Genomic DNA, 23,776 nt, shown 5'->3' with positions numbered 1-23,776 from the left:
GGAAAAGAATTCCAGGCAGAAGAAACAGCTCTGAGGCAGACAGGGCTGCCATGGTCCACTGGGTGAAGTAACACTGAAGTCGCTGGTGAATTTGGAAGAATAGCTCTAGTATGGTGATGGCGACAGACAAGAGGTTCAGGAAAAAGTGAAATAAAGAGAAGACAACTTTTAGAAGCTTGACTGTTGAAAAGATGCAAAAGAGAAGAATGTAGAGAGGAACATAATACCTAGAAAAGGTAAGGAGGGGGGCAACCTTTCAATGAGTTTGACCCTAAAGAAGAGGAGGAGTGACAAGTGCAACGTTTGTTGTTTTCCTGAGATGAAAGTCTGTTTAAGGCTGATGGGGAAGCCAGAAAGAGAGGACAGAATGGATCCTGGGGTTCCATAGAAATGCTAAGATGAATGGCTCTATGACCATACTGCTCAATGTCGTAGCCACTAGTCACATGTGGCTTTTTAATTTTAAAGTCATTAACATTAAATACAATAAAAAATTTAGTTACTCAGTTGCAGTAGCAACTTGAAATGTGCTTAACAGCCACATGTGGCTAGTGGCTACCAAAATGGACAGCACAATTATAGACTATTTCCAGCATCACAGAAAGTTCTATCAGACAGCCCCCCGTGTAGAACACAAGTAAAAGGATTACCCTTAGCCTTTGATAAGAAGGGAGACATTTCCCCACTACCAGAGAGAAGGCTGAACACAGTCGCAGATGGAGGCTTATTCAGTGGTGTAGGTTGAAAGAGTTCCTACCTAATGGCTTATATTTTATCTCTGAAATAAGGGCCAAAGTGGGGTTAGCCCCAGAGGGGTGAATACAGTTGTGAGCAGGGAACAGGGCTGGAGGTCTGTTAGAAGAGTGGAGATGGTTTGAAATTGTCATTATGGTGACTGGGAGAATTCCACGCAGCCTACCAGGAGTCTGGAGGGCCCAATTAAGTTGAAATGTCATTCAGCTTTTTGGTGGGTAGATGCAAAGAAAGGCAAGGAAGTTGAAGGTAATTGTAGAAAATGACTGAATTCATCACAGAATCTAAGATTGGGAGAGAAGTAGAGATAGAAGGTCATTGACAAGCTGGAAGAAAGAGAGGAGACAATAATCTAGAGGTCCTGATGAGCCAGAAACAAGCACATAAGGAAGAAGGGGGTTTGAGGACAGACAGGATGCTCCAATCAGTGATTTTTAAAGGGAAGGTATTTTCAAATGTCGGTAAGGTCAGAATGTAATCTGCTGAGTGTTGGCCAAGGTGGAGAGGATAAGATCACTGAGGATAAGGATGAAGAGATTGATCATAACTGGCCGGCCATGTGGACTATGAAGTCACCAAGGACCACTGCAGAACCGGAACAAGGAGAAAGGCTCCAAACCATGCCAAAATCTTCAACTAAGAGGACAGCAGGTTGGGAGATACCAGTCTCAGAGGAACAGGGATCTTGCATAGGGTCTTGAAGTGATACTGGGGGACCTGAAGTGCACAAGAGGACTGATGAACAGGAAGGTCCCTGACCCTGAGGAATACACTTTTCCTGAAGGGGTTATAGGAACATCAGGTTCTTAGGGAACACCCAGGATGCAGCAAGGCAAAGAGAGTCAACAAAGAGGCTGAGGATCCAGGGAAGTGTGTTAATTATGGAGTGGAAGGGTGCCCTGGACAGGACTGGGAGAAAGGGAGAGTCTGGAAATAAGAGGGGAAAAAAATAGAGTGATGATGATGGTACAGAAAAGAACAGACGATAAGAGGAGTTTATCCTGTGGCTGGTTCCTGAAGAAAACAAACAAACAAAAAGTCTATGAGGTTTGATAGCTGTCCTGCCAGTACCCTGTGAGAAAAAAGTAGGCATGTGAGGTTCAGCTATGGTCCCAAAGACAGACCAGGGGTGTGTCTCCCTGTGTGTGTGTGCTACTGGCTTCGAGAGCTGCAGTGAGTGTTCTGCACCCCTTTACCTGGGAGGGAGCTACTGCTCAGTCTCCCCATGAACCCAGGGCTGGTGCTATCGTAGTCTTCTCTCCTGGGTGTTGTTTCATGTGGGGAGGGACCCAATGTAGCCTTGACGCTGTTACAGATCATGGTAAGGTATGAACACTAATCAAATTTTTAGCAACTTTCAGCAGTGCCACCAGCTCGTGGGTATTTATTTCCTTGCTTTTAGACTGGAAATAAAAACAATTCCTATTTTCTCCAAAACATATAAAACTAGAAATTCCTCCTTAATGCAGATTTGATGAAACAGTTATTTTTCCAGAAAGGCAATATTATAATAGTTGGAGCTCCCGTTCTTAACCAAGGACTCAAGAGCGAAAAAGTAGCTACAGATCAACAACTATGAATCTTTAATTCTAAAGAGTAAAATTAAGTTTTATAGCTCATTAGGTAATCATAAAAGTTACTGCACACAGTCCTAAAAGGAGGCATATATAGTAAAACGCACCACATAAATATATTACGTTGCCAAACTAAAACTGAGAGGTTAATACATGATAAGACATTTAAGTAGCAATTTTAATTGCTTTCTCAGAATACAAAAGGGCTTCACCCTTCTTAACCCCATCTTTACCCACCTTTTTCTGGTTATGAAACGCTTCTACCATACTCTCAGTAAAAAAAAAAAAAAAAAAAAAAAAAAAANAAAAAAAAAAAAAAAAGTACCTGCAATTCCACCACCCATGTAGAAACAATGTTAACATTTTACCAATACATCCAGAATTTTTTTCAGTGTGCTTACTGTACACACACTTGTATATACATTTAAAGAAACAAAAATAAAATTCTGAATGTGTTGTTTTTTCAGTTATAAATGTCTTTCCATCTTAAAGACTTTAAATGTTTGCACTATTCCACTGTATTTCCTACTGAAATATATATCCTTCTCCCCCCTTATTTTACACCATAATAATGCCACAATATATAGATTTGTGCTTTCTTTCTTTTCTTTTTCTTTCTTTTTTCAAAACTAATTATCTCCTTACAACAAATAGCTAGAGTGAAATTGCTGGGTTGGTTAACATTGATCCTAATTTGGTCTCCTGTGTCAATTTACATTCTCATTTTCACATACCTTTATCATAACAAAATCTTAAACGATTTTTTGTTCTTACATGTCTGATAGTCAAAAAAAGATCTTTCATTCCCCCATCAATTTGCCTTTAGGTTAATGCAAGTTTAATCGTGTGTGTGCTGCCTTCTCCTATGTCTCTTCAAGTACTTCCGATCCTACATTCATTAGCAGATCCCACGTTGAGAGAAAAAGCAGCTGGGAGGTCAGGGATTGACTAGGATAGTGCGCTGGGCTGACGGCAATGCAGACACTCAAGTAAAGCGCTGAGGGCAAGAGTGGACATGTGACAGCCCGGGGAAAACATGTGGGAATCTCAGAAACTCAGAAATTCAGAAAATCCCTTTATTCTGGTGTAATTTCATCTAACGAAACAGGAAACCGTAGCCTGATCTGCAGGGGTGAGGCACTTCAACCCTCAGCCAAGTGAACAGCCTGGGTCCAGGACAATCCACTCGTTGTATCCCTTGGTAAAGAATGGTTATGGAGAGATCACCCTTCACCAAAGATGCATCAACAAGAAAACAGCAAATGAGAGGCTTATGGGGAAAAAAATACATGGGTAACCCCGTCCCAAGATTTCAGAGAAGTAGAACTCTGAAAAGCAGCTCCTATAAGAAACAAAGGAGAATGTGAGAAAGCCATTTGGCAGTCTTGTTAGGATACAAGACACTACAGCCTCTGTGAAGGGGTTTAAAAAAGTCTTTTTTCTTTGTGTGTGTGGACAATTAAAAAAAAATTGGCATAGATTACTTTTGTGATCAAGAAAACGTTCAAAAATCAATATACACAATGTTCTGCTAAACACATGATCACAATTACATGAAAAATATCAATGTCAAAGAAAATTAAAAAAAAAACTGGTTAATGTTGATTCTTGGAGATCACAGGTGATTCTCTTCCTTCCCTCTATTTTTCTGTATTTCCCAAATTTTCTTTCATAAACATATATTACTTTTATAATGGAATGGGGGAGGCTTTAATCTTAAAAAAATGTCTTTACTTAGTATATTGTCAGGCTAACTACTTACATCCACTATTAAATCTTCAGCCTTCAGCTCAGCTTCCAGCAATATATCACTAGGTTTAGCGGTGGCAATTTCTTCTGGAAGGCATTTATAGTCTTCCTAGAAAAGACAAGATTCCTCATGTTAGGACCCCAGTTTTTCATCATTAAGTCTTTATGCCACAAAAGGTTCCCTCTCTGAAAATGGCACTTTACTAGGAAAAGTGGGTAGAGATAGGCTTAACAAATACATGGCTTCTGCCATTCTTCAAACAAACCACAACAGAGTGATTCTATTAACAAAATTTTCACATTAAAAAAAAATGTGGCATTGATCTATTAGTAAAATAAGAGGAAAGTGTTATGAGGCAGGGTGTAGTTATCAGTATGGCTCATGTTACTGGCTTTCTGTCAAAGAGAAAAACCTTCCATAAGCAAGAAGGGAAGACAGATACAGATATTTGGCACGCACCATCTGGGAGAACCTGATAGAGTGTGAAAGAAGAAATTAGGAACAGCAGGTCCTTAGGGTCTCCATGAAGCTCATGCAGAAAACGTATTTTGAGGCCTCAATTTCTTGCCATTGGATCTAGCCAAAATTTGTGCCCCCCCCCGCCCGCCCACTTCTGGGATGAGAGAGTAAAGGTTTGGACTAAGTCAGACTTGGCTTTGAATACTGGCTCCCTAACTGTGCTTCCACAGGCAAGTTATTTAATCTCTCCCAAGCCTCAGTTCCTTCATCTACAGGACAGAACAAAGAACATGTTACTGATGAGAAGATTAAGTAGAAATGAACGTAAAGGGCTTAGAACAGAGTTGTGGTATTATGATGGGTTAATGCTTTCCTCTGGGAGGACAAATGGAAGAGAGAGAACTTTCACTACTGGAAAGGTGTTTGACAACTTAACTTACCCTTTCAATTTTTGTTTTTCCCTTTGGCTTAGTCTCACCCACATACTTGTATAGATTACGGTATTCAATTTTTCTTAAAATCTCTCGTGCTGCATCCAGTTTAGGATCAGAAGAATATAAAATCTCCAGAAAAATGTTATCTGCCAATTTGATAAAATTTCAGTAGATTAAGATGGAAAAAAAAAAAGATTTAAGAAGACTCATATGGGACTGTCCTTCTGAAATGATTTCAAGTGGACATTTACCAAAGTAAGCACAGTAGAACATTCAGTGTCTTGGATTTGCTTCACAATAATCTAGTGAATGGGAGAGAGTGGAGACAAAGCAAGATTGTACTGGCGCTGATGGCTTAAGGCTGGGTGATGGGTAAATAGGGGTGTATTAATTTGTTATGTTTTGTTTTCTTGAAGAGAATGATATTTAAGTAATTATAAAATTATGTCTGAGAGCTGCTTCAAAATAGCGCAGTATCTTATGGGAGTGGTTAGATAGAGTAGATGAAGCAAAACTGCTGTGTTGATAATAGCTGCAGCTAAGTGATGGGTACGTGGAATTTGTAAATTGCACAATGAAAAGTTTTGTAAAGTTCCATTCCATGATAAAAGCGGAAGGTAGTTCTTTTTTTCTTTTAAAATTATATTTTATTTTTTAAGATTTCATTTTTGGGGCACCTGGGTGGCTCAGTCAGTTAAACATATGACTTCGACTCTTGTTTTCGGCTCAGGTAATGATCTCTGAATCATGGGATCGAGCCCAGAGTCGTCGGGCTTTTCGCTTACCAGGAAATCTGCTTCTCTCCCTCTCCCCCACCGCTTGCATTCTCTCTTTCTCTCAAATAAATATTTTTTTCTTAAAAAGAGATTTTATTTTTAAGTAATCTCTACACCTAATGTGGGGCTCAAACTTACAACCCTGAAATCAAGAGTCTCATGCCCTACGGAGTCAGCCAGGCGCCCCGGAAGTTAGTTCTTTTTCCTTTCCTTTTTTCCTCCAACTTTTTATTTTGAAAAATTTCAAAGTAAAATACCTTTCGCCTAAATCCATCCACTGTTAACATTTTTCTACATATGCATACACTGTGCATGTGTACACACACAATTTTTTTTGCACACAAAGTTTTGATGAAATATTTGAAAATTACAGACATTAAGACCCTCTACTCCTAAATACTTCTGCATGTATCTCCCAAGAACAAGAACATTCTCCTACATAACCACTACCAAGTGCCAAAAGATTAAAGTCTGATATAAAAATACCTAACATAACAGTCTATATTTGAACTTACTTAACTGTTAAAATAATGCAATTTATGGATTTATGTTGCTGGATAGAGAACCAATCAAGCATTATGGATGACATTAGTTGTCATATTCTTTGGTCTCCTTTAGTCTAGAACTAGAATAATTCCCCCTGACTTGTTTCATGATGCTGACTTTTTAGAAAAGTTCAGACACTCATTTTGGACAATGTCCCACACTTTGAACTTATCTGTTTCTTAACCATTAGATTCAGGTTAAACACTATTGTCAAGAACATTATATACGGGATGTGCCTGGCTCAATGAATCAGGAGTCACATGACGAGATGTTACCATTATTGGTTGTTAAATTCCATCGTTGGTTAAGGCAATAATCCCAGCTTTCTCTATTATAAATGTATTTTTCCTTTTGTAATTAACAAATAATCCATAGGGTAGTATTTTGAGACTATATGATTATCGCAATAAGTTTTCGACCAATGGTTTAGCATTTATTGGTGATCCTTGACTGAAACAATTATTGCATTTTGCAAAATGAGTTTTACTAAAAATGCTTTTTCTTGGCAAAATAAAATACTAGCAGCCCTATGTCATTCACCTCACTGATGTGTATACATTCTTCCCTAATCAATCTATGGTTAACGCATTCCTCATCCTCTCAGTGATGCTTTTCACAAACCATCTTTCCATCTATAGTTTTCATTCTTTCTTTTTTTTTTTTTAAAGATTTTATTTATTTGACAGAGAGAGAAACAGCGTACAAGCAAGGGGAATGGGAGAGGGAGAAGGAGGCTCTCCGCTGAGCAGGGAGCCAGATAAGGGCCTTGATCCCAGGACTCTGGGATCACGACCCAAGCCGAAGGCAGATGCTTTAATCAACTGAGCCACCCAGACGCCCCTCATTATTTCTTTACATATTATTATACACACAGTTTGAAAAATAGCAATTTTACTTTAACATAGTAAGACCACACTTTTCTAATCCATGCCTTTAGCTACCCTATTCCTAGGTGAATTAATGGAATGCTTCCCCCATCACAGGATCTCACTTCTTTTTATTTTTTTTAAGTAATCTCTACATCCAACATGGGGCTCAAACTCACAGTCCTAAGATCAAGAGTCACCTGCTCTACCAACTGAGCCAGCCAGGCATCCCTCACTTCTTTTTTAAATTTTATTTTTTTTTAAGTAATCTCTACATCCAACATAGGGCTTGAGCTTATGACCCCAAGATCAAGAGTCACATACTCTACTGAGCCAGCCAGGTGCCCCAAAATCTCACTTCCTGAAAGCCTACCTAATCCCCAAGATTCATCTCAAAAGGCACCTCACTGTGAAATCTTCCTTAATCCAACCAAACTAGAGATGTAATTCCTCCTTCCTTTGAACTCCACAGAATTTTACTGATATATTTCTTATGCCCTTTACCTTACTCTTATAAGGTACAGGCTTTTAGGTGGACTTACATTTCCATTTCTGTTGGGTAAGCACGTAGAAGAGGAATTATTGGATCATAGGATAAATACATATTTATATGAAAATGCTAAACTTTTCCAAAGTGGCTGTACCATTGGATTCCCACTAGCCATGTGGGAAAGCTCTATTTGTTCCACATATTTGTGTTCAGAAAAGAGTTACATACAAAAGTTAATAACACTGCTTGTATGTTAAACTGAATAACTATACGTCACTCTTAAATAGCGTAAACAACATTCAACTTTGGAGTCAGAAGAGTTGAGTTTAGCTTTGCCATTTATTAGGATAAGTTGCTTTCCCTCACTTGGCCTCTGTTTCCTCATTTGAGGAGGTGGTTGTTGTTGTTTTTAGATTTTATTTATTAGTCAGAGGAAGAGAGAGAGAGTGAGCGTATGCACTCAAGCAGGGCAAGCGGCAGGCAGAGGGAGAAGCAGGCTCCCCGCTGAGCAGGGAGCCCCATGCGGGACTCGATCCCAAGACCCTGGGATCATGACCTGAGCGAAGGCAGATGCTTAACCGACTGAGCCACTCAGGCGTCCCTTGAAGAGTTTTAAGTAGATGATCTCTTAGGTCCTTTTAAATTTAACATTCTGTGATTCCAATTTAATTAAGGGATTTTGGAATAAGGGAGCTTGCTGAGGAAGAAGGGAAGGGTAAGGTCCATCTATTGCCTAGGAATATTGAGGGATAAAGACTAATGTAAGAAAATGGTTACCTAAGACAGCGATCATAACATTTGCAATGCTTAAGATAGCCAACTTCCACATAAGCTGAAACATTTATAGGAATATTTATAGGAACATTTATAAATAGGAATTTAAGAATCAGTGAGGACAAACTATGGCATATTCATATGATGATCTATTACTCAGCAATAAAAAGGAATAAACTACTGATGCATGCAATCTGGATGAATCTCAAATACATAACATTGAGTAAAAAGGAGCCCTACAGAGAGGAGTACACACTGTATGATTCCATTTATATAAAAGTCTAGAACAGAGGCGCCTGGCTGGCTCAGTCGGAAGAGGATGCGACTACTGAGATCAGGGTCATGAGTTTGAGCCCCATGTTGGGTATAGAAGTTACTGAAAATAAATAAACTTAAAAAAAGTCTAGAATTGGGGGCGCCTGGGTGGCACAGCGGTTAAGCGTCTGCCTTCAGCTCAGGGCGTGATCCCAGCATTATGGGATCGAGCCCCACATCAGGCTCCTCTGCTATGAGCCTGCTTCTTCCTCTCCCACTACCCCTGCTTGTGTTCCCTCTCTCGCTGGCTGTCTCTATCTCTGTCAAATAAATAAATAAAATCTTAAAAAAAAAAAAAAGTCTAGAATTGGCAAGTTGTGGTTGTTTCTAGGGGTGAGGCGGGGGCAGGAACTGACTAGGAAGAAGCATGAGGGAACTTTTTAAGGAGAAGNAGAATTGGCAAGTTGCGGTTGTTTCTAGGGGTGAGGCGGGGGCAGGAACTGACTAGGAAGAAGCATGAGGGAACTTTTTAAGGAGAAGATAATGTTCTGTATTTTGCATCTGTCAAAACACTAGCAAATGCACGTAAGATTTTACATTTATATAAATTGCATGTGAATTTTACATCAGAAGAAAAAATCTATAAATAATTGTTGAACTTCAGTTAATTTGCATGCTAAGGGAGTTAAGGTAAAATGTAGTGGTATCTGCAGTTTACTTTTTTTTTTTTAAGATTTTATTTATTTATTGACAGAGGGAGAGAGAGCACAAGCAAGGGGAGCAGCAGAGGGAGAGGGAGAAACAGGCTCCCCATGGAGCAGGGAGCCTAATTCAGGGTTCAATCCCAGGACCCTGGGGTCATGACCTGAGCTGAAGGCAGACACTTAATGGACTGAGCCACCCAGGTGCCCCATGCAATTTGCTTTAAAATGCATCAAAACTGGGGCACCTGGGCGGCTCAGTCGGTTGAGTGTCCAACTCCTGGTTTTGGCTCGGGTCATGATCCTCAGGGTCCTGGGACTGAGCCCCATGTTGGGCTCTGCACCCAGCAGGGAGTTTGCTGGAGATCCCTCCCACTCATGCACGCACATGCATGCTCTCTCTCTCTCTCCCTAAAAATAAATAACTCCTTTTAAAAATTAAAAAAAAAAACTTTAAAATGCATCAAAATTAAGATGGATTAGTAAGATGGATAGATGGTTGGTAAGTGATAGATAAGTGATAAAGCAAGTTCAGTAAATGCTAGAATTTAGGGGGTGAGTGTACAAGTGTTCACTGTAAAATACTTTCAACACTGTTCTAGGTGTTCAACACTTCCCAATAAGTGGAAAAACATTCTAAAAAATTAAAAAACAAGAACTGGAGACTTTTAGATAAAGTAAGTTGACTTTTGGAAAAGCAGCAAAGGTAATGAAGGCTCACATGGTCCTATTCCATCCAGGTCATATAGTAAGGCCAATAAGGATTATAGGACAGCTCTGAATAGTATGCCAGAAAGATAAGATTATCCCTGTCTCAAATTATGATAGCTAGAAAGTCCATATGCTTGTTCTCCCATACTCTGGCAGATAAAGCACAAAAATGTGACCTAATATTTTGTCTGGCATTTTTGACATTAATACAATATCCAAGTGCATAATCAGTGGACTCATCTCATTGAACAGGGTAAAAGCCAGTTTGGGGATTATAGAACCTTCACGGTGAGTGAGAGCTATATATAATCGTGTAGTAAGATCACATTAAACTGTATACTTTATGGTTTGTCAGTTAACCCAAAAGTGCATAAAATCCCCAATTCATTTCTTTTCACCAAGAGATAGTAGAAATGTAATATAGTGTTACAGGATAAATTGTTAGAACTGACTTCTGATAAAGACTGAAGATGACTTTTTTTTTTTTAAGATGACTTTTTAAATACGGCATCGTCTGCTTCATTATGGACAAAAGTTAAAAATAGCCCCAGGGGTGCCTGGGTGGCTCAGTCAGTTAAGCATCTGCCATCGGCTCAAGTCATGATCCTGGGGTTCTGGGATCAAGCCCCACATCAGACTCCCTGCTCAGTGGGGAACCTGCTTCTCCCTCTGCCTGCAGCTCCCGTTTGTACTCTCTCTCTCTGTCAAATAAATAAATCTTTAAAAATAAAATAAAATAAATAAAAATAGCCCCAGCTTGCTCAAATTGTTATATAACCTCATCTTTCATTCCTACCAACACAACAATGGGAGATTAGTATCTACTATGACGTTATTAAAATAAAACACAGAAACAATTTAGATACACATTATCCCGTGTCTGTGATCAATCCAATCCAGATTAATTAAGAAGGAAAGTCGCTTGTTACATTATAAACCTTAAATTCTGATGTACACAATATTCTGAGTGTGCACAAAGATAGTTAATATGAGGCATCACTATTTCACTTCTAATTTTTTATTTACTTAGGATTGGAAAATAACTAAAAAGTTACAAGTGTAATAGGGACTCTGCATTACCTACATGTATATTTTTAAAGAATACAGGGCTCCTGGGTGGCTCAGTCAGCTGAGCATCTGCCTTCAGCTCAGGTCATGATCCCAGGTCCTGGGATGGAGCCCCACTTCGGAATCCCTGCTCAGTGGGGAGCCCGTTTCTCCCTCTGCCTCTGCCCCCATCTCTCTCTCTGTGTCAAATGAATAAATAAAATCTTAAAAAAAAAAAAAGAATACATATAACTTTTCTTATTTAAATTTTTGTTTCTTTTGATTCTATTTATTGAAATATATGTTAAGTCTGTCAAACTCAATACTAAATATTTGGGGTTGTATTTTATATGTTCTACCCCCCCACCCCATTTCATTTTACTGGTAATTCATTTTTAGTGTTCTACAAAAGTATTAATCTACAAATGGTTGGAAATGAAGAATACTGGTTCTTCTTCAAAGGTGGTTTCAGAGGAACTGGTGTGGGTCTCATTCTGGCAGTGTGCTGCCAGACAGAATCGAGCAGTGATGGAAACAGTAGTACCACTCACAGGACGCTCATGGCAAGTGATCTTGGCTGTCTTAGGCCATGGAGCTTGTGTTGGTTTTGCTCATTTTAAGAATCTCCAGCCTTTCCACGGATTCTACAAGCTATGTGACTGCTTTCTAACTTTCTTTTTAGACAGAGTCAGTTTCATGATATGCAACTAAGAACTAAAACTGGTGCATACTTTTTGGTCTACTTCTTTTGCTTTGCTGATCTTTACTGCTCAGTCTGCACTTTCACACGTGACAGAACCAGCTGCAACTCCTTCACCTCTCCCTTCCCACCCTACGATGCAGGTTTTGTTTCTGCTGAAGTGTGGCAAAATGTTCCTGGTTCCCTGTGTTTTACAACAAAAATAATGTTAAAAGGGCGAGTCTGCTATTAGTCCAGCTGTATTATAAGTTAAATAATAGTAAATATTGGGTACTTATGTGCCCAGTACTATACTAGGTGTTATGCCTCATTTAAATACTACAACAACACTATATGCGAGATATCAATACTGCCATTTTATAGATGAGGAAACTAAGGGTCAGAGAGGTTAAATAACTTCATCAAGGTTATATTGTTAATAAAAAGCAGAGATAAAACTCAAATCCAAAAGCATATAATCACGTGAGAGGCTATTAAATATATTGGAATGTTTGGAAAAGAACCCATCTGGAATTTAGCTTACACTTTATCTGAGATGGACCACCCGTGTTACCTTCTGGCTCTTACCTGTTAGCTTACTGAAGGCTTCCATGTCATCAATCGCTGTAGAAATGTGATACTTTTTTCCTTCAGCACCTGTAATCTCTATGTAGGGGTCTGCTTTGAGGAAAGCATCTGTAATCCTAAAGATCATTTCATAAAAATTTATGCTTATGAGAAAATTTGAGTATTTGCTTAATGCCACGGTTAACGTTAAAGAAATCTTTCTACTTTAGAGAAGTAAAATCCTAAAGACTGATGTTCTAAAGACAACTGTTTTTGGATCATGTATAAATGCCTAAATAAACACAGAGTGATTTGTGAGCTACCGTGTTTACTGTGGTCCAGGCATTATATGGGGACTTAGATACATTATCTTATTTAATTTTTCCAACAAGATAGATGTAATCAGCCTCCATTTTACAGATGTAGAAATTAAGTAATTTTCATTTAACCAAATTAAGAAGTAGCAGTATCAGGCTTTGAACCTAGATCTCTCTGAATTAAAAACAAACAAAAACTTATCAAAGGAACAACCATACAAATGGGTGAATGTATTCTAACTAGTCTGCTCATGTCAATTTAAAACTATTTCAGACACATGGAATTAACTCACACTCTACTTTTGAGAACTCTTCGTGGGTCTCTGCGTCTCATAGAGACTGTACCTGTATCTGTACTTGGCCAAACTTTTCTGCTATGGTTCTCACTGGGTCGGGGAGAAGAGGTGAAATTCCTATTGGTTTTACAATTTTCTACTAATTTTGACAAATAGCTGACAGGGTGAGGGCAAACATTAATCTTAATCCTTAAAATTAATTTTTGTCATTAGTTTCAGAGTGTCAGTTATTCACGTCCTGTCTCTCACCTTGATACTAATATCTGGCACAGAGGCAAATGCCTCTGGGGAGGTCTAAGCCATGCCAGCATTGCCTCCTCACGGCTAGCTGAAGCCAACTCTTCTACCCTTCGTCTATCCATTCATTCTCCTCCTCCTCCAACTAAGTTAAGTTTACTTCATGCTAGTTTTGTTGTATGAAGGGAACCATTTTAGATTGATTCACCTAAAATCCACTTGAATTCATCTAGAAATCTCAACTTGACCCACGAATGATCTAACAAAGCATCATGAAAAATTTGATAGGGAAACAGCAGTCAAATTTCTTACATGGTATCAATGATGTTGCCAACTTTGTGTTGATAAGCTCTGCGGTGCAAAGAGTTGCGAGTATGGAACATGTCATACAGATTCCCAACCTCCTGCAGGAAAACATGAAATAAATATTAATGCAGGGTCAGGTTATGGTACCTTGTGAGTAGACAAGTACCTAGGACAAGGAAAAGGGATGGTGACAGACAGACAAGAAGGCTATGCACAGGAGACACCTCATTAAAATCCCTGAGCCCGTTGAAAAACTACAAGGCAGGTTAGTAAAACCATTTGTTGGTTTGCAACATTTCGTCTTAGTAAACCAAAATCTATTGTTTTAACTCTGTAACTCTTCTGTTTTAGGCATCTTCAATATGTTTTTTAATCTTCTCAACAAGTCTAGAAATTAGGCATTATTCTTCTTATATTATTTATTCTCAAAAGAAAGACTTGCTATAGTACAATCCCATACTACTTTTCAGTTACATGACTCTAATCTAGCAAGGACCTAATGACTTAGCATTTTACCTATTATGAAACACTAATATAGATCACTAACTATGGTTAAGGATGAGAATTGAGTCAAACTTTCTGGGCTGAAACCCCAGTTCTGCCATTTATTAACTGTATGTCTTCTCTGTGCTTCAATTTGCTCACCTGTTAAGTGGCATAAGAATAGTATGTATTTCACAGGGTTGTGAGGACCGAGTGAATCCACCTAAAGCACTTAAAAACAGTGCCTAGCACAATACTCAATAAATGTCTGTTGTAATTTTATTATTTAACAATGCAGAAGTGATAAGAACTTTACGATACTTACAAGTGCTAAGCATAAAGTAAAAAGATTGACAATTTACCAGGTTGTGATTTTTCCAAATTATTGAACTATTACTTCTAGACTTCGAACTAGGAACCACACATTCTTTATTATTCCTCTGACATAGCTCACCTTATCTCTAGTACAAATACGCTTCCTATTATCTACTTCACAGACACGGGCAAATTTAATAAAGCGCTGGTAATCAAAATTATTTTGGATTCCAAGATGATGGCAGTCCCTGGAAAGATTTCAAAGCAGAGAGATGAAATTTTTCAACAAGGAAACTGTACCTTAAATATTAACACTAAATGTACATAAGGATTTCATTTTTTATTTATTTAAATAAAAATTAAATATATTTAAAGGATATAAGGATTTTAACCAATTTTTCTGAAGTGTTCGGTGCATACCTGGCAAAATAATCCCATTTGTCCACATCGATGCCGTTTCTTTTGTTGGCCACTATCTCATAAAGGAAGCTTTTCTCTTTAGGACGCCCTTTATATGGCCACTGGAAGACAAGAAAACTCACTGAAACTTAGGATACAAACCATATCTATTCACAAGCAAAGCAACTGTGTTAACCTAAAAATTATAAACAAAAACAAAACAAAAACAAAACAAAACAAAACAAAAAAAATAAAAATAAAAATTATAAACAGATACTTGAACGGGAATGTAAGATAACTTAGAAGGTTCTACTCTTTCCTTCTTCCACTTAATTCCTAAACCAGTACAAAAAGGAAAAGAAATGCTAAGGTATGTGATATCCTGTTAATACTAAACCTTGTGCCATTGAAAGAATCCTAACTTGTTACATTTCTCATAACCAACAAGCTTTCTTCTTTTCTTGGCTTAAAAGCTTCTTTAAAATAAAAAATCTAATTATAAATTGGTAAAAATGTCTCTCATATGCTAATGCTTGAATTCATGCATGAAAATAGTATTATCATTCAAAGTAGTTACATATCTAGTCTAAATGAAATGTACTGTTCAAAGAATTTTTGGGGCACCTGGGTGGTTCAGTCAGTTAAGCGGCTGCCTTCAGCTCAGGTCATGATCCCGGGGTCCTGGGATCGAGACCCACATTGGGCTCCCTGCTCAGTGGGGAGACTGCTATTCCCGCTCCCTCTGCAACTCCCCCTGCTTATGCTCTCTATCAAATAAATAAATAAAATCTTAAAAAAAAAGAATTTTTGAAGCTCCTATATTTTGGAAATAGAGTATTTGCTTCAAAATCCAGCTCTTCATCTTACATCTTACAAATAGATTTGTATATATTCAAGGAAAAAAACTTAGAGGGAAATTATTTTTCAACTTCTTTTTTATTATTTATTTTTTAAAGTATTTTATTTATTTATTTGAGAGAGAGAGTGAGCAGGAGGAGGGGAGGAGGAAGAAGCAGATTCTCTGCTGAGCAGGGAGCCCCAGGTGGGGCTTGATCCCAGGACCCTGGGATCATGACCTGAGCGGAAGGCAGATGCTTAACCAACTGAGCCACCCAGGTGCCCTATCTATCTATCTATCTATCTATCTATCTATCTATCTATCTATCTATCCATCTATCTATCTATCTATTGGGGGAGGGGCAGATGGAGAAGGAGAGAGAGAATCCCAAGTAGGCTCCGTGCCCAGCACAGAGCCTGCATGGGGCTCAATCTCAGAACTCTGACATCATGACGTGAGCCAAAACCAAGAGTTGGACACTTAATCAACCAAGCCACCCAGGCGCCCCAACTTCTTTTTAATTAAAACAAAAAACCAAACAGATTTTCCTTTGAACTATTCAACTTTTTTCCTAGGTCTTCATATATCTAAATATTTCAGACGCTATTTTTTTTTAAAGATTTTATTTATTTATTTGACAGAGATAGAGACAGCCAGCGAGAGAGGGAACACAAGCAGGGGGAGTGGGAGAGGAAGAAGCAGGCTCCCAGCAGAGGAGCCTGATGTGGGGCCCGATCCCACAACGCCGGAATCACGCCCTGAGCCAAAGGCAGATGCTTAACCGCTGTGCCACCCAGGCGCCCCCAGATGCTATTTTTTTTATCATTTTATTTTTTTCTCTTCTTTTTCTTTTCCGAGCCCTGCCCCCTCCCATCTTACCCTCCCCCCACTTCCCATTCCCTCACACCTTTCCCCCCACCACTCAAACATGTTAATTTTAATGGAGAAACAAGACACACATTTTTACATTTACAAACATTACCTCTGGCTCCTATATAGAATACTGCATATATATTCATAAAAAAATATTTAAATATGTATTTTAACTTGGGAGGTAACTTCTAAAGAACTCAGTCAAGAGATTAAAAAAACAGATAAGCCTTTTTTTTTTTTTGTATGAAACAGGAGAAACATATAACGTATTTTATCATTTAGTCTCCCTAAAATAGCCAAATATCTCTCTTCAAATAGCTCTGAAGGAAACTAGAAAAGACTCGATGGGAAACACAGTCAATTCAAATTAAGTTGTACAGAAACTTACCGAAGAATCTTTGATTGGTGATTCAAGTGGTCCTGTAATTAGTTCCTTGATAAAGCAAATGTCTTCTTCAGGGATGAGACCATAGTATTCCATGACCGCTTTGAGTCCATTAGAATTAATTAGGTGCTCAAACATCATCACTGAGCCCTGTTCATGCTAGGTAAAGTCAACACAATATGGTCTGTTATAGACTCTAGTGCATTAGGGACCCCAGATAATCCAAATTATTCTTGATTCCAGGTAATTCAAAGATAAATTTCTCCTGCACATTAATTATCTAGCTTTCAACTACTATCCTGCAGATATTTTTTTTTTTTTAAGTAGTCATACACCCATCGTGGAGCCCAATGCAGGGGTTGAACTCAAGATCCTGAGATGGAGACCTGAGCTGAGATCAAGAGTTGGATGCCTAACTGACTGAGCACCCAGGCACCCCTTGCAAACATTTTTAAAAACCTGTCAAATTTGTCTGTATTTTACTAGCCTATAAACCTTTTACATATCATGTTCATCATTATTTCATAAATATATTTAATGTGGGGCGCCTGGGTGGCTCAGTGGGTTAAGCATTTGCCTTCGGCTCAGGTCACAATCCCAGGGTCGTCGGATCGAGTCCTGATTCAGGCTCCTTGCTCAGCGGAGAGCCTGCTTCTCCCTCTGCATGCCTGCAGGCCTACCTGCTGCTACCCCTGCTTGTGCGCTTGCTCTCTCTTTCTCTCTCACTGTCAAATAAATAAATAAAATCTTTTTTAAAAAAGTAATAAATGTATTTAATAAGATATAATCATTTACAGTACAGAAGTACTGCACAGTATGGTACAGAAGAATATTACCCTGTCACACAGGTAGAGTCCTGCTTTAATGAGTATCACTATAAAATTCAGTTCAGTTGGGGTGTCTGGCTGGCTCAGTCGGTGGAGCATAAGACTTGATCTTGGGTGGTGAGTTCAAGCCCCACATTGGGTGTGAAGCCTACTTAAAATAAAATTTAAAATTTCAAAAAAAAATTCAGTTCTATTGTTTCATCAGCCTTGAAACATCAAGTTACAAATTCTGTCAACACTTCCATCTCATGGCGAAAAGGGGTAACTGCAAACTTGCCAGTAAAAACATAAGTGTTTGAGAGCTCTGAGGTCAATAGGTGGGAATCTCAAACTGGCCTCTTTTTACTCTTCCTGCTCACTCATTCATAATTATAAAGATCAAATGATCCCCTGAAGACAATGGTACCATCACAGGTCTTACCAAAAATTGACTCAATATGAAAACGAAAAACCTGAAGGTCCCTATAACTATTTTTAAAAAATTAAATCAAGATGCATATTAATTACAAAGAGAAAAAACAGTTTAAGTTTATAGTGGGGAAATCTGGTAAACGTTGTCTGAATCAAGTGATCAAAGCTAATATCACCAGCACTGTTTATCTGTGCTAAACAGATTATATGTGCCTCTGATGTGATAAACTAAGAAGATACAATGTGGCATTCTGCCAAAAACATATAGTCTGACAGTATGTATCAGAACACTGCAAACATCAGACAAAGTGAGGGACATTCCAGAAACAACTCAACTGTACTCTTCAAAAAATAACAAGGTCGTAAAAGATAAAGACTGAAGACTTGTTCCAGATCAAAGGAGAGTAAAGAGAAATAACTAAGTAGTATGTATGGATCAGGGAGGGGGAAAAAAAGTTTTCTTCCTCCTTTTCTATATGGACAATTGGCGCAATTTGAAAAAAAAAAGTAAAAATTAGATAATAGTATAGCATCGATATTAATTTTCTGATTTTGGTACTTGTACTGGGGTTATGTAAGAGAATGTTCTTGTTTTTAGGAAATACCCACTGAAGTATTTAGGAATAAAGGGGTTTGTCTATAACTTACTTTCAAATGGTTCAGAAAAATACATTACTTTTTTTAAAGATTTTTGTTAAGTAATCTCTACACCCAGTATGGGATTCAAACTCATAAGCCAGAGATCAAGAGTCCCATGCTCCACTGACTGAGCCAGCCAGGCGCACCGAAAAAAATGTATATATACAGAAAAATTTAAGTCTCACAAAGACAGTATGGACAAGAGCAAGGAAAATTATAAGCAACTTAGGAGTAAATATAACAAAAGATGTATAAAACCTTTAAGGAGGTAATTATAAAATTTATAATAGAAGAGCAAAGGGCTAAAGATACTGAAAAAAAGAACAGGGTGCGAACAATTGTCCTACCAACTATCAAGACTTATTATAAAGTGGGGCGCCTGGGTGGCACAGCGGTTAAGCATCTGCCTTCGGCTCAGGGCATGGTCCCGGCGTTCTAGGATCGAGCCCCACATCAGGCTCTTCGGCTATGAGCCTGCTTCTTCCTCTCCCACTCCCCCTGCTTGTGTACCCTCTCTCGCTGGCTGTCTCTATCTCTGTCGAATAAATAAATAAAATCTTTAAAAAAAAAAAAAAAGACTTATTATAAAGTAATAATAATTAAGAGAGCGTGGAATAGGGGTGCCTAGGTGAGTCGGTAGTTGGGGGTCTCACTCATGATTTCAGCTTGGGGGGTGACCTCAGAGTCATGGGATTGAGCCCCGTGTCGGGCTCCCCACTCAGCGTGGAGTCTGCTTGGGATTTTCTGTCTCACTCTCCCTCTGCCCCTCCACTGCTCCCGTGCTCGCTCTCTCTTTCAAATAAATAGATAAATCTTAAAAAAAAAAAAAAGTGTGGTATAGAACAGAAACCAGAAAGATTCATCATATATGGAAAGTTAATAAATGTTGGGGACGGTGTTATAGATCACTAAGGAAAGAAAGAACTATTCAATAAACATCCATGTTTTTAAAAAGATTTTAGATTTCTACTACACACATGCACAAAAATAAATCCACATGAGTCAAGGACTTAAATGTGAGTAGCTCAGTCGGTTAAGTGTCTGACTCTTGGTTTTGGTTCAGGTCATGATCTCAGAGTCCTGAGATGGAGCCAAGCACCAGCCTCCACACTCAGCAGGGAACCTGCTTCTCTCCCTCTCCCTGTGCCCCTCCCCCTGCTCACGTGCTCTCTCTCTCTCAAATAAATAAATCCTTAAAAAAACTAAAAATAAATAAATAAAAATAAAAGAATAAAAATAAATAAATAGGGGTGCCTGGGTGGCTCAGTTGTTAAGCGTCTGTCTTTGGCTCAGGTCATGATCCCAGGGTCCTGGGATTAAGCCCTGTATCGGGCTCCCTGCTCAGCAGAGAGCCTGCTTCTCCCTTTCCCTCTGCAGCTCCCCCTGCTTGTATACTCTCTCTGTGTCAAATAAAAAATAAAATATTAAAAAAGAATAAAAATAAAAAAAATAGGCATGCCTGTGTGGCTCAGTTAGGTAGACATCTGACTCTTGGTTTCAGCTTGGGTCATGATCTCATGGGTCGTGGGATCAAGCCCTGTGTCAGGCTCTGCTCTCAGCAAGAGGTCTGCTTGGGGATTCTCTCTCTGCGCCCCTCCTTCCACTCTCTTTCTCTCAAAAATAAATAAATAAATCTTTAAAAAAACATAAAACATAAAAATAAATAAAATCCTTTTTTTAAAAAGCTGAAAGGCCAGATTTTTTTTTATTTTAATTTTTTTTTTAAAGATTTTATTTATTTGACACAGAGACAGCCAGTGAGAGAAACAGCCAGTGAGAGAGAGACAAGCAGAGGGAGTGGGAGAGGAAGAAGCAGGCTCCCAGCAGAGGAGCCTGATGTGGGGCTTGATCCCAGAATTCCGGGATCACTCACTGAGCCGAAGGCAGACGCTTAATGACTGCGCCACCCAGGTGCCCCTATTTTAAATTTTTAAAGTTTATTTATTTAATTAATCTTCACAGCCAACATGGGGCTTGAACTCATAACCATGAGATCAAGAGACGCATGCTCTAGCGACTAAGCCACCCAGGCACCCCTGAAAGGCCAATTTTTTTTTTCAAGATGTGTTTATTTATTTTAGAGAGAAAGAGAACACAAGTGGGAGGGGCAGAAAGAAAGAGAATCTCAAGCAAACTCAGTGCCAAGCAAGGAGCCCCACGTGGGGCTTGATCTCACGACCCTGACATCAGGTCCTGAGCCGAAACCAAGTCAGACACCTAACAGACTATGCCACCCAGACACCCCTGAAAGGCCAAATTTTCAAATACAAAGACTTGGGAATTGGGGCGCCTTGATCTCAGGGTTGTGAGTTCAAACCCCTTGTTGGGCGTGGAGCCTACTTTAAAAAATAAATACAAAGACATGAAAATGGCTGAATAGATCCTATTTAGATCAATCTTGCTGAAGAAAAGAACTATCAAGTCTGGACAACTTCCTACAGGTACTGGTGGGCGACCAAAAGCAGACAGATGTGAGAAGGAAGTTAACACTTGGAAGAACAAAAGCCTTGGACAATATGCCAGTTCTTTTATGGCCTTTAGCATGAGGCCCCAAGGCAGCAAAACTACAGAGAAATTACCCATCTTAGTTGAACAACCAGAACACTTCATCAGAATTTAAAATTTGTTTCTCAAAAGGCACCATTAAAAAAAATGAATTGGCAAGTTAGAGACAGGAGAAAAATCTTCACAATACATATATCTATCATATATACATAGTTATTACATGTATTATTTTATATATATAGTTATATCATATATATATATATATAATTACTCAAATCAACAATTAAAAGTCAAACAATAACATTTTTTAAATGGGCTAATGTTGAAAGAACTCTTCACAAAAGATAACCAAGTACAGGAAATGGTATTCGATGTGCATCAAAGAATGTCAATAAAAAACAAACCCAAAACCAAAACTCATCAAAATACCACTTGACACTTATCAGGCTAATCCGAAAACCAAAATGTTGATGAGGTTAATAGGAACTCTCCCACACTGCTGACAGAGCATAAAATGGTACAATATGGGAGACGTCTGGGGAGTGTCTTACAAAGTAAACATGCATCTGCTTTATGATCTGGCACTTCTAGGCATTTTACCTAAAAGAAATGAAGACATTTTCCACAAAAATCATGTATAGTGATAGGTATAGCAACCTCGTTTGTAATAGTCAAAAAGTGAAAACAGGGGCGCCTGGGTGGCACAGCGGTTAAGCATCTGCCTTCGGCTCAGGGCGTGATCCCGGCGTTATGGGATCGAGCCCCACATCAGGCTCCTCCGCTATGAGCCTGCTTCTTCCTCTCCCACTCCCCCTGCTTGTGTCCCCTCTCTCGCTGGCTGTCTCTATCTCTGTCAAATAAATAAATAAAATCTTTAAAAAAAAAAAAAGTGAAAACAACCCAAATTCTATCAAAGTTAGAAGGATAAACAAATCACAACTTACCCATACAATGGAATAATAACTCCTATTAAATCTAAGACTAGGCAAAGCTAATCTATGTTTGTAAAACTCAGAAGGTGATGAGGGAGAAGTAGGCATTGACTGAGAAAGTCATAAGGGATTTTTCTAAGATGAAAACATTCCATGTTCTGACTTGGGTAGTGGTTACATGGATGTATACAACTGGCCAAATTCACTGAACCAGGGTACCTGACTGGCTCAGTCGGTGGAGTGTGCAACTATTGATCATGGGGTTGTGAGTTTGAGTCCCATGTTAGGTGTAGAGATTACTTAAAACAAACAAACAAACTTTAAAAAAATTCACTGAACTGTACACTTAAGATCAGTACAACTGACTATATGTGAGTTATTCCTTTAAAAGAAAAAAAAAATAGGGTAACCTGATTGGCTCAGTTGGTGAAGCACGTGACTCTTGATCTCGGGATCATGAATCAAGCCCCACATTGGATGTAGATGTTACTTAAATATTTTTTTAAAAAAAGAAAGAAAGAAAATAGAGGTTGACATGGAAGAACCATTCAGTTTATATTAATATCCTTTTCTACTCCAGGTTCCAGAAATACAATGTGGTAAAAAAAATATGGAAGCCAGCATAACTTCACTTTTCAAAAATTGATTCCAAAAATATGGGTCAGCCACCTGCATATCCCTAATTATAAAATAGTTCAGTTAATATAAATGATGAAACTTGCCTGGTATCAGCTACTTCATGATAAAAAAAAATATTAAGTTAAAATGTAGTTGGCCTTTTATTATTTTTTCAATAGAGTGATGGAATAGTAAGAGCATTAAATTAGCAGCTAGAGGGAACACCTGGGTGGCTCAGTCAGTTAAGCGTCTGCCTTGGCCTGGTACTGAGCCCAGCGTCGGGCTTCCTGCTCAGTTGGTAGTCTGCTTCTCCCTCTCCCTCTGCCCCTCTACCCGACTTGTGCTCTATCTCTCTCTCTCTCAAATAAATAAAATCTTTAAAAAAAATTTAGCCACTAGAAAACCTGGTTTTCTAGTGCTGGCTCTACCATTTAACAGCTTTATGATTTTTTTTAAAAAGATTTATTTATTTAATTTGAGAGAGAGAGAGCATGCAAGCGGGGGGGAAGGTGCAGACAGAGAGGGAATCTCAGACTGCACACTCAGCAAGGTGGGGCTCAATCTCACGACCAGGAGATCATGACCTGAGCAGAAACCACGAATCATTTGCTTAACTGACTGCCAGCCAGGCATCCCAAGCTTTGTGATTTTTTGTATATCAGTACACCTCTGTGAGCTTCAGGTTCCTTTACACTTATAAAAATGTAGATAATGATTCTTTCCTTAAGAACTACTGGGAGATCAAATGAAATATATATATACACATGTACACTGTAATGGGGAAGTATACTATCACACAGCAATGGTTGCTTAAATAGTCTTTACTAACTATTGAATATATGAGTACATACCGTCCATTTCACATTTGGGCGAGCCAGTGGAATAAATCTTCCATCAAACATATGAGAAAATGGCCCATGACCTTAAAAACAAAAGCAGTCTCAGAACAAGAAAATTGCTTCTAAACTGGTCAAATATGAATCTGGTTTTTTTTTTTTAAATTTTTTAGCTTA

General features: G+C 38.6%; 1 protein-coding gene across 4 annotated transcripts in view; it reads right to left on the bottom strand.

Moving 5' to 3' along the window:
- The window catches only part of SAMHD1 (SAM and HD domain containing deoxynucleoside triphosphate triphosphohydrolase 1), a 50,089-nt gene that overhangs the window by 6,656 nt on the left and 19,657 nt on the right, over positions 1 to 23,776 (bottom strand). For 3 of the 4 annotated variants that reach the window (XM_002915170.4, XM_034641489.1, XM_034641488.1), the window contains 8 exons: positions 23,615 to 23,685; positions 16,835 to 16,990; positions 14,757 to 14,857; positions 14,476 to 14,584; positions 13,545 to 13,636; positions 12,404 to 12,519; positions 4,977 to 5,116; positions 4,090 to 4,185 (listed from right to left, as the gene is read on the bottom strand). In XM_002915170.4, the coding sequence (XP_002915216.1) occupies positions 4,090 to 4,185; positions 4,977 to 5,116; positions 12,404 to 12,519; positions 13,545 to 13,636; positions 14,476 to 14,584; positions 14,757 to 14,857; positions 16,835 to 16,990; positions 23,615 to 23,685 (881 nt within the window). The remainder of the gene's footprint in view (positions 1 to 4,089; positions 4,186 to 4,976; positions 5,117 to 12,403; positions 12,520 to 13,544; positions 13,637 to 14,475; positions 14,585 to 14,756; positions 14,858 to 16,834; positions 16,991 to 23,614; positions 23,686 to 23,776) is intronic. The other variant, XM_034641487.1, reaches the window with a different exon arrangement.

The sequence above is a fragment of the Ailuropoda melanoleuca genome, chromosome 13 (genome assembly GCF_002007445.2).
Source record: "Ailuropoda melanoleuca isolate Jingjing chromosome 13, ASM200744v2, whole genome shotgun sequence".
NCBI classification, from domain to species: Eukaryota; Metazoa; Chordata; class Mammalia; order Carnivora; family Ursidae; genus Ailuropoda; species Ailuropoda melanoleuca.
The sequence above is the reverse complement of the archived record's forward strand: the minus strand, read 5'-3'. Positions and strand labels throughout refer to the sequence as shown.